Below are 15,361 nucleotides of genomic sequence, written 5' to 3'. Positions count from 1 at the left end.
TTTAGAAACAAAGTTAAGTGAGGCAACTGAAGAATTCCGCTTAGTGGTGCAGGAGAGAAATGAATTAGACGAGAAACTCTCTGATTTAAGCGAAGAAAATGATTTAAAGGCACATGATCTGGAAACAAAGTTAAGCAAGATCACTGAAGAACTCCGCTTAGTGGCGCAGGAACGAGATGAATTAAAAGAGAAACTTTGTGATTTAAGCGTAGAAAATGAAAACCTGCAAGATCGTAACAATTACCTAAATTGTAGGCAACAAAATGAAGAGACTTTATTAAGAAATAAAATTAAGCGACTTAATGATAATTTGCAAGAAGTACGGTCTAAGGTTAATCAAAACGTCAGGGAATTGGAACAGTATAGGAATATGAAAGAAAATGAGGTGAAGAATTTAAAACAAAATATTGAAAATCTCTCTGCAAATATGATTGCGTTAGGTACACATGATCTGGAAGCAAAGCTCAGTAAGACAACTGAAGAATTCCGCCTAGTGGCGCAAGAAAGAGATGTATTAAAACAAAAACTTTGCGATTTAAGTGCAAAAAATGATTTAAAGGTACGTGACCTAGAAGCAAAGTTAAGTGCGACAGCTGAAGAATTTCGCTTAGTGGCGCAGAAGAGAGATGAATTGAAACAGAAACTGTGGGATTTAAGTGAAGAAAATGATTTAAAAGCACATGAACTGCAAGCAAAGTTAAGTGAGGCAACTGACAAATTCCGCCTAATGGAGCAAGAAAGGGATGAATTGAAACAGAAACTTTGTGATTTAAGTGAAGAAAATGATTTAAAGGTACATGACCTAGAAGCAAAGTTAAGTGCGACAGCTGAAGAATTTCGCTTAGTGGCGCAGAAGAGGGATGAATTGAAACAGAAACTTTGTGATTTAAGTGAAGAAAATGAAAAGCTGCGCGATCGTAACATTTATCTAAATGGATATAATTGTAGGCAACAAAATCAAGAGACTTTATTAAGAAATAAAATTTGTCTAATTAGTGACAATTTACAACAGGTACAGTCTAAGCTTGACGAAAACATCAAGGAATTAGAACAGTATAGGAATTTGAAAGAAAGTGAGGTGAAGAGTTTAAAGCAAAATATTGCAAATCTCTCTGCAAATATGATTACATTAGGTGTAGAGAAGGGAAGCTTGCAATCACAGAAAAGTGAATTGAAAGATCAGTTAAGTGATATTATCATAAAATTTAATTTCATGAGTGAAGAGTGCCAGAAATTGGAAGATTACAAGTGTAAACAGGACAAAGAGCAAGGTGTGTTAAAAGAACAAATTCAAAACCTACGTGAAGAAAAAGAAAAGCTACGTGAATATCCGTGTCAGCTTGAAAATCTAAATCGTCAACATTCTACACTGAAAGAAAAACTTAGGGAATTAGAAGAAAAATCTCTAGAAGAGGCGAGCATGTTAAAGGAACGGTTTAAATCTCTTCAGCAAGAAAAATATGCCATAGAGAAGAAGTTCTTTAAACGTTTACAAAATGAACAGGATAGATATCGGAAACAATTAAAACTTTGCAACCAAAGATACTGCTATCAAATGATGAAAGCTGAAAGATCTATCGCGGCTGCAATGCAATTTATCAAAATGCACTCAACGACAGCGGAATGGAGTGCTCCGGTCACTGAGATAATTAAGTTTTTGGAAGCAAGAGCAATGCAAATAGTTAAACCCGAGGATTTAATTAATATGCAAACTGATAGAGATTTTAATGTCCATTTACAACGTTTGGAAGTAAAATGCAATGAATTGAAAACTATATGTCATCTACATTACGAAGGAAGAAAAGAGAAAGGCAGAAAGAAAAATTTAATAAAAAACGAGATATCCGATTACGATTCAGGCGATCAAAATGTATCAAAGGCGGATCAAATACGATCATTAAAGGTAAAGAAAATTTCATTCTATATATTTTTTTTTTTTTTTTTGGCCCTGAAGTTTGAGATTTTCTTTGCTTCTTATACAGGAATTTGATTGTACTTAAACGTACAAAGGCACGTAACAATTTACAGACAATTCGGATGGTTAATTTTTAACTAACTTACATTAGTGCATTGGCACTGTTTTTTTCTGCAAACATTAGCAGAGAGGTTCTTGAACAAGTTTTATTGTACATGAAAGAACTTCTTCCGTAAATACACAATGCCACACTTACTGATTCGTAAGGTGCGAAGAGCCGTAGCGTATGATTTTTATAATGCGGAGAATACGCACACACACAATAGAAATATCATCCTTATAGACTGAAATGAATTTTCTGTAGGTGATGTGAGAACTGATTTTGACAACAGATTGCATACTGCATTGCATATTGGAAATGAAGAAAATACAGATTAGTAAAACGCTTACGAGAAGATATTTTTTGAAAGAGTATCTAGCAATATACCTACTTTCTAATTCGAAATTAATAAACTTTATAAATGAAACGTTCAGGTCATAAAAAACCAAAATCAGCAATCACAGTGCTGACTAACTGTTTTGGTCCATCCGCATTTTCTTTACTGATCTCCTCATGATCTTAGATACACTCCGTTGTTAATTGTCGAATGATTTTATCTTTCTTCTTTGGCTTTCCCTTTTCATTTTAAGTTTTATACCAAACCCCCGAAAGTTTAATTTAATGAGCGAGCATTAAATAGGTACTGTGATGACACTTTGCATTATTTACACAAAATGAACTTTGTGGTCCCCAAACAGTTTTTCTAACTAGGCAGGAATAAGCATTTTGAAGCTCCCTCTCTCTCTCTCTCTCTCTCTCTCTCACCCTCTCTACGCAAGCACTACACTTTTGTTTAGTTTCTTTAAATGAAGACTGGGTTGGGAAAAGTTGTAGAGCACTGACCAGCATTAAGTATACTACACCGCCTTACGATTCGTTATATATCGGATTTTTAAAATAAGGTATTACGTGGGAAGTACTCTGATTCTAACCATTTCCAAAAGTGATCATCCTTAAGAGGAAATGCTTGGGTATATCAAACTTAAATTTCCCTTTGTTTTTTGATGAAATGGCGCTTCGCATGATTCTTGCAGTTTTTTATATATGCCGAAATAAGTTAATAAATAAATAGACCTTTAATTTAAAATAAGAACTCGTGAAATTCGGAACAATTTTCCTCCAATTGATAATAACTTTTATAAAAGAGCAGGAATTCCTCTAAAGGAAATTAAATTTTCTCTGCTATAAGCTCTTTTGAAATTTCAAAATTCCTCCTATCTGGCATTAATAGATATAATAGATTATGGAAGAAATAGTTTCCTTTGCGATTAAAAGCTCATATGTGATCTCTTTAAAAATCCAAAAGCTTCTTCTTCCTTAATTAAAAATGAGTTCACTTAAATGTTCAGTGCATGAAATAATCGTGATTGTTACTGTTTACCTTTCATCACCATCTCAGCGTATGCAGATACAGCTCGATGAACTTTTCAATCGTGTTGTGTAAAAATAGGCGTTCGCTCCTCGAAGACTGCATAAGCAGTTTCATTCGTTGTGTTTAATATTAATTGACCATATATTTAAAGAAAAGATTGTTTACATACAAAAATAATATTTTTCTTTTTTATTTAAATTTTAGGAACAATGTAAGGCTTTGAATAAGGAGTTGAAATTTGTCAAAACAAAATATCAAATTACCAGAGTTGCAATGCAAAATGCCCATTAAAAACTTTTGACTTTAAAACAGTTGACTTTAAACTGGAAAATGCCCTGCGTAATATTACCATCTGCGATATGGTTTTGTTATAGTTTCAATAAAAAACATTGCAATTATTTCTCCTATTGACTTGTTTTTGTAAATTGTATTCTATATACTTATCGTTGGAATGTATTGTTAATAAATAAATTGGCATAATAATATATGGAGAATCCGTTATATAAAAAAATATATATACTTTTTTACTATTGAAAGCCGAGGTGTTCTATTTTTTTTACTTGCACGCACAACGATGGCCAGGATTATAATTTTTTCTATGATATTTTAAGCTATAAATCCCAAAGCAACAAGATGTCGGATATATTCTATGTTTCTATCTTCTCAGTGATGTTCAAGGTTTAGATAATCATATTGCAGCCCGTAAATATTTCTTATTAGAAGCAACCGATCTCAAATTTTATTTGTCTTAATTAGAACTTGTCCTCTAGGTAAAAACAACTACTCGGAAATATCCGCTTCTTTTAGTTTACCTTTGAAGTAGCCAGGTAATGGCAGCGTTACGGTTTGTCGTTGTTTTTCGGGAAAATCCACAAACTAGATGGCACTACGCTGTGGGGTAATCATGTATAAAAAGTTTACCTTTCGTTTTTGTATTCAGCTGTTTGGGAAAAATGGCTGAATGCGCAAGCGAACGCCAACTTCCAGATACGTGAGCATCCCACTGGTGTGTTTTGGCTTCTTAACCATATAAGACAAACATTCTCAGCGTGGAGAATAATTCTGCGGCAGAAGGGGTTACAGCTTAAAGGCTACTCATTAAAAGTACGCTAACGGTTGGACGAGCGAAATGAATCAAAAAAGCGTGTAATCTCGATATTTTCTGAAAATACGCATTAAATTGCTCGATAAAAAATTCGGGGTGGTAAGCACGTATATCCAGCTGCTTTCGCAGAAGGGCTGTATACGAAAGCGAAAACTATATTCTTTCTAGGCAATTTATATGAAGTAATTGTTGCTTACATTGTAAAGTTTAAAATTATTTAATAAAATCAAGGCTTTTTACTTTATTCTCGATCAAATAAGAGACAACTTAGTATATATTCAAGTATACATTTATGCAATTGTAATTCACATGATTGATAATAAAAATGTAAGCAGTGATTAACGCAATTACATTGTAAGCTTTAGCACTTAACACTGTAAAGATAATAAGTAAAAGAACTACAGTAGTCCACGGCCTTAAGTATCGTACATTACTTCGCCTAATCCTGTTATTCGAGCGAAATATTATGCTAGGTAAGTTGTTCGATCCTAACTATTTTTAATAGCGTTAGTGCTTGGATCATAACACGTAAGTGCAGCAAACTGCATTAGAATACCCCAGCCATTTGGGGCCTGCAGGTTGAACAGAAGAAAACGAGATGGACCGATAGATAGACAAGCTTCAGAAAGTGACTCTGAATCTATCAGTATAATAAGAGATGATCCCAAGGCGTAGGGTATAAGACACTGTATATTCTTTCTCATGAGCCAATCGCAACGAGAAACCAGAACGATATTTAGAGAAAGGCTATATATTTTTTTTTAATATTTTAACTAATATTTATTAAAATTGAAGATTTAATCAAAAATGTATTCATAAGCTAACTTACTTAATTAATTACTGTAAAAGAAAAAATAATACAGTTATAAAAAAAAAAAAATGTAATATCGCCTGTAGTTGAGGTAGAGATGGAAATATTTTGCAAAAAGTAAGTCAAAAATTTAAAAATGATAATAATAATAAAAAAAGAAAAATTCAATTCACTTACAATAGACTCTAACTCTTAGAGAGTAAATTAAAGAAGTTATATAAGAAAATTATTATAGTGTACAGAGATTGACTTTTACTTTATTCACTATGAGTTAAAAATTAATTTCAATTAAATATTAAGGTCATGTAAAAATAATTCTTTAAATTAAATATGATTTTTATAAAAAAAAAAAATATTAAAATAAATGCTGAGTATATTTCGAGGTATATGTTGTAAGAGAATGAAAATTATGAAAACATGTACTACTTCTTCAAAATGCATTTTATTTTATTGCAATTTTTAATGCGTTTATCATTAATTATTTATTTTTTAATTTGTTTTACTTTTATGTAATTTTATACCCACCACATAATACGCTTGTATTCAGGAGAAATAGGCTTCAGAGACCATATAGAGGATTGCTATAAAAATAATGGTCGTCGATCAGTCTGTGTATTCACTTTAAAATTTTTTTTCTAAATGTTTTTATATCTAAATGTGGTGAAGCTATGTCCAAAATTCAGGAAAATCGTTTTCCAGACTTACTTAAAATGATTAGGACTTTGCCCTTTTTTGCAGTAGTGGGTACTTGTATGTGAGACATGAAATGTTCACGGGAGTGCGTGCTTGTTTCACACTGACCTCTGCATGTATTACATAATATTTCAAATTTGGTTAAAGTTCTTGCTTATGCAACACGACTCTAGTCCATAGAAATACTACTGTTAGTCGATTTAAGCCAAAAATCGCATAAGCGGAATCTAATCTAATATGTCTTTCTCAAGGACACAGAGCAATCTAGAGATGGTAATATAAACACTTTAAACTTATCTGTGATCGGTCAGTTATATTTTCTATCCATTTGAGAAAAGAATCTTACTCTCATCAGTCGCCAGATAAAATATTAAGCTGACATTATCATCCTCACACTGTTTATTTTCAATGCTTTCCACGGTTTAATTGCTAAGATTGTCTAGAGCATAACTACGAATGTGTATACAATTGTGTAACACAATTGTTTCACATGTCCCAAATATGATATTGATCTCATAGTTGAAATGTACGAAATATGAAGCAAAGTTATAATCACACAAGGGCTGAACTTACAAGGGTGCGCGAAGTTTTCAAATGCGCAGAAATACGCATAGCAGACCCCATAGCCCCCCATAGGGCATTGTGCAAGGATGCCTTTGTTGGCCAAAAATATATTGATTACAAGATCATTAGTAATTTTTAAACAGCGAAGTTGATCTTCACTTCCTCCTTTATATAAATGAAAAGTCATATGATCGCTTGTACTCCCAGAACCTTATGTTATTGCTGGTAATATGTTTTGTGAATTGTGTTACCCTCCGAATATGTTACGTTAAGAAAGCTCGTTTTCACAATTAATTTGGTATGCTATGGCTGGTAATAGATAGCCGAGGAAGTGGTGGATATTATAAGATTCAGCATGAGCCGAACGTTATTCTCTTTTTTCTTATTTACTATACATTAAATAGCATTTAGTTTACTTTTCATTTTCTTCCTTTAAACTTGCTTTTCTTTTTTCAATGCCGTTTAACAAAATCTTATATCAATTTTAGTAAATTAGTTTTTTTTTTTTTAACGTCTGTATTATTATGTATTTAATTTCATGTTGTTTAAGTAAAACTAATTTTAATTCACTTTATTGCAATTTTCTTTTCCAATGTTTTAAGTACTAACTTAAACGTAATTATTATGTACAAAGCGGTGAAGAGGCATGTGTTTAATTTTTCATAATAATTTTTATTTTATATTCATCACTTAGAAAGCATGTTGTTTTCAATATTTCTGCCTATCGGTTGTTTACGTTATTGACGAACCGTCTTAACATCCATCAATAAAAACAAATAAAGAAATTATTTTTAGTTTAGAGAAAATTTCTGAATTTTTTTATTAAGCGAGTAAATGTAACAAGTAAGAAGATTATATTTTTTAGTTACCGAATTTTTTATACTCATCACTATCGTACTAAAAAAAATATTAAAAAAATAAAAGAATCGGGATAAGAATATCGGATCGACATGGCCCACTTTTTCTATTTTCAAAATAAAAATGGAATTTCATAGAGGATGCATGTTGCATATGCACGCAAAGCAGAGATGTTCACAGCTTTCATTTCATACATTGCCAGTGGGCGTGGTAGACGTGTCTTTTGAAAAGTTTGGCTAATTTTCAAATTTCTTTTTCAAAATTTATAGGCGATATCTGCACACAAGAGCGCAGACTCTACATAGTTCGGCAGAGCTTAGGTGTATTCCGAATTTGAAACTGGAAAAGAATTTAGAGGCTTTTGATGCTTGTTTTTGCGCGTAATAATAACAAAATTAAAAAAAAAATTGAATTTTGATAGGCGAGGCTAATTTTTCCCATTTTGGTATAGGTACTACAGGATAGCAAAGGTTTATTTTTTATAAATTTATTTGAAAGCATAAGTATTCTCAGTTTATGTAATACGTTAGGCATGTCCCTCGACCGATTTGCTCCCGCTTCAATACCAACCAGCTTGCAAGGATTTCCGCTGAATTTGAAATCGATAGTTTCATTGCGGCCACGAGAATGTTTAAAACAGACAATTCACAGACAGACAGACGGACGGGCAGAATGGCACTTAAATCGATTCAGAATTCGAGGCTGATCAAAAATTAAGAAGGAGAAGGATTACTAACGGTTCCTTTTAGAATTTACAGAACTTTTGACGAAATTAACATATCGCTCATCCTTCGGTGATGGATATAAAACGTAAAATAATTGTTTGGATTTAGCAAAGGTCTGCACCCTATCAATCAGGTAAGTGCCAGATAATAATTCAATAAATTATTTGCAGTCACTCAAAATGAATCGTCATCATCGATCAAAGAGGTCGAATAGGAAAGTAATCTATTCGACGTTAAGATGGTGGGTGAATGCAAAAATATAGACTTCACCCAACGGTGTATTCTCCAAATAATTTAAAAACGTTTGAATGTTAGTAACATTCTAAAAATAGAGATGTGAACATCTACTAGGTCAGAGGTAACAGTGCACTTCTTACAATAGAAGTAAATAATAAGATCTCAGTTAGGATATTTCATCAAGTTAGTATTATACACTGATGTGACTTTTAAGTAAGCGAAATGCTGTTTGCGCGTTCTTTGTCATAGAAGCCTTCCTTTCGGATCATATTTATAACAAATATCTCGATATGTTATTATTTTTTTCTGGTTATTTTCGTTTTTTTAGCTTTTGTTTGGGTTGGATTTTTCTAACAAAAAAAAAAAAAAAAAAACGATTTTTCAGATCATCAGCATACCATAATACAAACTGTACCCCAATACTTAATACTTCAAATCTATCCAAAATGTAGATAATCTTTCCTTGCGATTCTTACTTTTGAGATCATGTGTGATATCACATTTCACGCAGAGTAATCAACTATGTAATCCAGAAATAAGATATATTTTAAAATCGTTTGCAAACCATTGCATTTGATTAAGGCGCCAGAGTCGGAAACGTCAACATTAAAATATCTAATGAAAAAAACTCAAATCGCATTCTAGCTTTTCTCCTTCTATTGGACTTCATGGCCTTCAATTGCATTTGAAAGTTACTCAAAAGTTTCTTTTTGCTTAGGATTGCTTTATGCATACAACAGTCACTGTGTGTGAGTGTAACGATGCCCTGTCAACGCGGTCGAGCGCTCATATAACTTTTATAATATTCTGATACTAAAAATAAATAAAAAGGATAAGAGCTGGATACACTATTGCTATCGTGCATTGGACCTTTACCATGGGCTTTTATTGTTTACTCGCTTTTGGGAGAAACTAGGCAAACAGTTTCTCACGTTGCTTTAAGGTAAACCGATGGAGCGCTTTAACACGGATCCCTATTATGTCATATAGCCGCTAATAGGATCATCAGAAGCAAAGGTTCAATGAGGTTCTTTTAAGGGAACGTACAATATGTGTTGCGTGAGGCATGGAAGATGTTTTTTTTTTAAATAATTAACATTGAAGAAGATTACAAAGAAACCTCTACAATTTGATGGCTGGTGAATTTCTTACATTCGATTAGTTGTTTATATAAAAATCGTGTTGTAGTGCATGTAACTTTGCTTAGTTTCTAAATTTACTATGCAATGCATTGCTTGCTTAGGTGATCGATAATTTAACCGTACATGCTGTTCCAAGTGTGAATATATAATATGCTTAACAATGATGGCAAGACTACATTCATACATATTTTAATATATAAGAGTTTATGATTTTAAATTATATTCATATTTATTTACATTTATATCTCAAAAGACGATATTTTTATTTTACTTTAAGTATACACTGACACTGAGTTGTTTGTTTTTGTTTTCCTTTCCTTTTTTTTTTATAGGTATACGGTATTGAGGTAGTTTTGTTTTTTAATTAAAAATGATGTTTATATTTTTTAATTTTTTTCTTTCTCTTATGGAGGAATGTTGCTGCGGTATTTTATTTATATATTTATTTTGTTTGTATTTTTTTTTTTTTTAAATTTCTCAAAAAAAAAAAAAAAAAAATTCCTGAGTTAAGGTCGAGTATGCTTTGAAATTTTTTCTATTTATTTAATGGCACAAATAATTAACTTAGATATTTTTCTTTTTTAAATATTTTCATTACAATATTTCTTAAAGTCAGTGTCTCTTTAAAATATATGAGGTTTACATGGTTATTGAAAATACATTTAGCAGAATGAAGAAAACTTTTCTAAAGGTCAATGCAATGCTTCTGGACGATTATTGATTGTGGTGAAAAAGCTGACATGATATGAACGCGTCATGTTTCATAAAATTATTTGAAAATTTTAAATTAAATTTTTTTTGTTTGTTTGTTTTTTTTTTTTCTTTTTTGCAACTAATTTTATATTTACATTAGCGAAGTATTTAGTTAAAGGCCAAGAGATTGAAAACAAAAATTCAAAAAAAAAAAAAAAAAAAAAATGAAATGAAACTGCGATCAAATAGCATAATATCGAAACCTGAGAGAATTGAAACACTTTCAGTTCTCATAAATTAAAGCTTTTTTAAAAAAAGCAATTTTTCAAAGAAGCGCTTTCTTAAAGTACGTACTTGTATATGTGTTACAGTTGACCACATGAAGAGAATGATTTCCTTCTTTTTTTTTTGTTGATTTTTTTTGTTTTTTAATGTATTGATGCTGTTTTATCTTTGAGTATAATGTATAACATATTTCACAAGACCTTTGCTTAATTTGGTTTGTTTTAAATCTAATATATTTTCTTAAAAAAAGGCACTTTAAAAATAAATTTGAATTAAAGGAGAAAACCAACAAATAAATTTTACTATTATTTCATGATTTAAAATAGAATAAAATGAAAGAATATTTCATCTACACTGTAGTTTAGTTTGGATTTAAAATTTCAAATAAAATAATTTTTCTTGTTTTTTTTTTTTAAATTAAATCAGTTAATCAATTTAATAAATATTTACATTAGATTTTTTCTTTAGCATCAAATCTAATATGATCACTTTAGAAAGCTTATTAAACTAAACATTTGCTTTTTCATGTTTCATGTTGAAAGTTGAAATATATCTATATATAGATATACAAATTTTGATCTTAAGTATATTTCTTTTATAATATTTTTTTAAGAGAATCTTTTATGGATTTTTCTCAAATATTTTTGCAAATTTTTTCTTTTATTTTTTATTTTTTTTGTTTTTGTTATTTGTAGTCACAATAAAACAAGGAAATATTTTTCAATAAATCCCGAGTATATGCGTTCCATTGCAAGCATTATAAATCGTATACTATATACAATAAATATATTATTTTTAACAATAAGAAGTAAGAATATCATAAAAGGGTTTGTTGTTTTTTTTTTTTTTTTTTTACTTAAACTGGTATACATTGCAAAGGCTTCAAGTTATTATAATTTTTTTTTTTCTTTCACTTCATTAAGTACAAAATGCATATCTTCAAAATTTCTTAATTTTAATTATTATGTTCTTGAGTTTCTTCATCTGAATAATTATCTTCATTATCCGATCCGTTATTATCCTGTGTATTTTGGTTGCTGGTCGATTGATTAATATTATCTAAACCCAAGTCCATATGTTCGCTTGTGTCTCTTCGCATATCTCCTACGCCTTTAGCGTTATTTGCGCCATTATTATTGCTATTTGTTGCATTTATTAACATATTGGAACCATTTTCTAGTGAGTGTTGTAAGCGACCTGAAGATTGTTCGCGCCTCAAAATCGGTTCTATAGTCAGTCCACTACTATTAACTGCAGCTGCCGCATTAAAAGCCGCTCCAGCCGCTGTGCTAGCCAATTTCGAGAGATCGAATTGTGGCGGGAATAATCCAGTTGGTAACTTCTCCAAGCTATGGTTCATAGCATTTAACTGAGCCATTTTAGCATGCAAAGCGGCAGCAGCAGCATGCTCTTGAGACATACCCATCGCTGAAATGTAAAATATGTTAAAATTTGAACTCATCTTTATAGATATATGCAAGCATTTATTTGAAACCATGAAATTATGATGAATCAATATAGTTATTGTTATTTTCTATACCCTACACCGCTCGTGACACAAAGATAGATTAACTTTGTCCTCGATTCAGAAACAATTTTTGAATCTATCTTGTTTTCGTGTGCTCATTCTACAGATCGCAATTTTTCCCATATGTATATGAAATTTTACACCGTCACCTCTTGGCGCAAGGACGAACGCTATTGGTTATGGTTCGGATCAGAAAATTCTTTCCAGCGGTTTTCATATAAAACATTATTATCAAAAGTCGTCCTGTCTGTCCGTCTTCTTTTCCTGTGTTCATCCTACAGATCGCAGCTTTTCACATATGTTGATGAAATTTCATACACCGTCACCTTTTGGTCTAAGGACGAACAATATTCGATATGGTCCGGATAGGATAATTTTTTTGGTCGCTTTCTGTATAAAACATTATTTTCAGAAGGCGTTTCATGATCAACTGTATTAAATGTATGAAGTGGTGGAGACTATTTAGTGATGGGCCTTGCCTCGCTATAGTATTTTTACTTATTTTTTTGTTCGCTACATTTTTTGCAGAAAAATGTCACTTGTGCATTATCTGAGCTTTTCGGCAATAAAAGTAATAATAAAAAAAAGAAACGAGAAATGTTGGCTCCAAAAAATATCGAAAGTATTCAAGTTATTCAGGGCTTGGCCGCGGAATACCTCAATAAATATTTTACTAAAAGTGTGAAAGATCTATTGATAGTAATATTTCAAAACTTTGTAAAAGCCTTTCTGGTTTGTAAATGCTTGCAAAAGAGTTTGAAGACGAATTACGTTCATTTTGAAATGTAATGTATGTTCGTCCACCGAGAGAATATATTAATAAACTTTTAGTAACGAAAGGATAACTTAAATAATGTGACTATGTTAAGCCGCAATCCAAAGGAGTTTAAGAAAATTTATACTGTGCCAGCTATGTAAAGCGTCTTTAATTGTGATGAAGGGAATGACAAAGATAGTGTTTTTTTGTTTTAAGTAAATACTCAAGACATATCCCTTATACGTGGGGGCACGATGATGGTTAGCAAGGATTGCAGGTAGGAAAAGAGGGAAGATAAAAGCAGCAGTATTTGCATACATTCGGTTGAAATTTGACAATCCAATATATTGATAAGCTTGGTTCTCCTATCTCAGATTCTTAAGAACAGTCCATCTTAGATTGTCTTTAATAAGGCATTGTCAAAAAAAATTATACCAAAATTTTAAGGCGGTACCCTTATGGACGCTGCTTGAAAGGATAGCTTACAAGGTTTTATAAAAGAGGTTTGTAAGAGAGCTTAAATTGCAAGGGCTCAGTCTCGTGGAGAGTTTTTGCTTTTTGCACAGGCTTTCGTAAGTGAAGAAGTGAACAAATATTTTCAAAGAGAAAAAAAAAAAATAGTTTATCCTTGTTGAAAAAAAAAAAAACGATTAAGCAAATAATAATAAAGAAAAAGATTTTAACTGGCAACAGATAAAGAAAGGATTAATAACTTTAGCAACGATTACGAGAAGGAATTGATTCCACTCATGTATTCACGAACTTTGTATAGATTCTGTTCCGTGCTTGTAATTCGATTTGGGCCAAATGTCAGACAGAAGAGTTGCAAGATCTCTTAAGTACTTACCGAATGGATTTTCCGTTATAAATTGTAGATATGTATCGAATAACGATTGTCCAGGAGCAGTGCTGGTTGATATTTGATTTCCAGTTGCAGCGGGAACTGCTTCATTTTTGATACGAGATAAGCTACTATTTGCATGACCAAAATTATTTAATAGATTTTCATGATAGCGAGTTAAATCCGCATTACTACCGCCATTTGTACCGGTTAAGTGGCCATAACCACCGCCACTATTGCTTGTCGTTAAGTCTTCAGGATCATCGTCCGAACCATCAACTTCATCCTTCATACCGCCTGATAGACTGAGATCCATTTTATTTTGATTAACGCCGCCACCGTTGCCGCCTCCTTGACTAGGACTCGAGTTAGTGGGTGAAGCTCTGGCTCTTAACTCAGCGGGTGATATTTTTACACCAGCCTTGGCCAATAAACGCGAAGCCAATTCCGGATCGAAAGCACTCGGCATAGGTAGTACGGGTAAATCTTTGGTGGAAATACCGCGATGTTGTCGTGACATATGCGAATGCAAGGAATTACGTGATTTCGCTACAGTGCCACACAATACGCAACGATAGCCTGGGCATACGGTATGCTTATCCTCTAAATGAGTGCGTAAAGTATGAGCCGAACGATAAATTTTGCCGCACTTAGGGCATGGACGTGGGTCGGTAGCTCTTACGCGCATTTCTAAAGTGCGCCGAGTAACTATATAAATAAAAAAATAAAAACGAAAGAGATGTTTAGAGATTTCATGCGTTTTCATTTATTTGGGTTTAGGTCGTTATAATAAAAGAAAAATGCCGTTTGTTTTTTTTTTTTTTGTTTATTTGAGTTTTGTTGTTGCTTTCACAAGATCTTTATTTGAAAATATATATATATGTATATATTTGCCTCGTTCTCTTTGCTTTCATAATCTTTTCATTACTTTGTCTTTTTTTCTTTTTCTTCTTTTTTTTTGTTTTGTTTTAGCGCTAATAGGAATTCGAATAATACTTGTAGAAGGGCTTGGATTTCGGGGTAATTTTTTTGTTTTTTTTTTTTTTTTGTTCAACAAAATAAAAACATTACTTATAAAATAAATAAAAAGTTGTAAACTTAAAGAATTACACACATAAAGATGTCAACAAAAATTCATTTCTTTTCATTTCCTTTTTTGTTTTGGTTTTCATTTCGAAGGTACTTTCCAGAAAGTTGAAAAATTTTGTTTTGTAAAAAAAATTTTTTTTTTTTTTCAGGAAATAAAAAATAATTGTAAAAACTCATTTTTCTGTTTTATTTATTATTTTTCTAATGGGTTTAGTAAATGTTTTTCATTTTTATTTTTTATTATTATTTTCTTCTTTTTTTTTTTTTTTTATTAAAAATTAATAGGAACCTGTTTTTCGTATTAATTTCAGTATTTTTTTATTTTCTTTTTTTTTTTGTTTTTTTTTTTTGTTTGGTTTTTTTAATTTCACTCTTAAATAAAACATTTGAAGGAAGAAAGTAATTGTTTATAAAAAAAATTAATTCTATTTTGAATTTTTTTTGGTTTTAAATATTCTTTTCATTGGCAAACTATGTAAATAATAAAAACTATTGCTTGTGTATTTGAAAAAAAGGAGGAGTTATTTGAGCTTCGTTTACTGGCTTCTATTTTTGCTTGTCTCTGTTTTCTTTAGCATATTCGATTGATTTTAATTTTTTATATCTGTTTTCTTTTTCTTTTTTTGTTTTATATTATTTTTATATT

General features: G+C 31.3%; 2 protein-coding genes across 10 annotated transcripts in view; one reads left to right on the top strand and one right to left on the bottom strand.

Annotated features, from left to right (window-relative positions):
- LOC119634082 (golgin subfamily A member 6-like protein 1) overlaps positions 1-3,687 on the top strand; it is an 8,787-nt gene extending 5,100 nt beyond the window's left edge. For all 3 annotated transcript variants that reach the window (XM_038028017.1, XM_038028016.1, XM_038028018.1), the window contains exons 3-4: positions 14-1,903; positions 3,592-3,687. In XM_038028017.1, the coding sequence (XP_037883945.1) occupies positions 14-1,903; positions 3,592-3,678 (1,977 nt within the window). In that variant the 3' untranslated portion in view covers positions 3,679-3,687. The remainder of the gene's footprint in view (positions 1-13; positions 1,904-3,591) is intronic.
- A 7,470-nt stretch (positions 3,688-11,157) lies between these two features.
- The window catches only part of LOC119633789 (protein abrupt), a 136,727-nt gene continuing 132,523 nt past the window's right edge, over positions 11,158-15,361 (bottom strand). For all 7 annotated transcript variants that reach the window (XM_038027532.1, XM_038027531.1, XM_038027529.1 and 4 more), the window contains 2 exons: positions 13,633-14,334; positions 11,158-11,928 (listed from right to left, as the gene is read on the bottom strand). In XM_038027532.1, coding sequence (XP_037883460.1) covers positions 11,456-11,928; positions 13,633-14,334 — 1,175 coding nt within the window. In that variant the 3' untranslated portion in view covers positions 11,158-11,455. The remainder of the gene's footprint in view (positions 11,929-13,632; positions 14,335-15,361) is intronic.

This window comes from Glossina fuscipes, unplaced genomic scaffold, assembly GCF_014805625.2.
Source record: "Glossina fuscipes isolate IAEA_lab_2018 unplaced genomic scaffold, Yale_Gfus_2 2, whole genome shotgun sequence".
NCBI classification, from domain to species: domain Eukaryota; kingdom Metazoa; phylum Arthropoda; class Insecta; order Diptera; family Glossinidae; genus Glossina; species Glossina fuscipes.
This window is presented reverse-complemented; position numbering and strand designations above follow the sequence as displayed.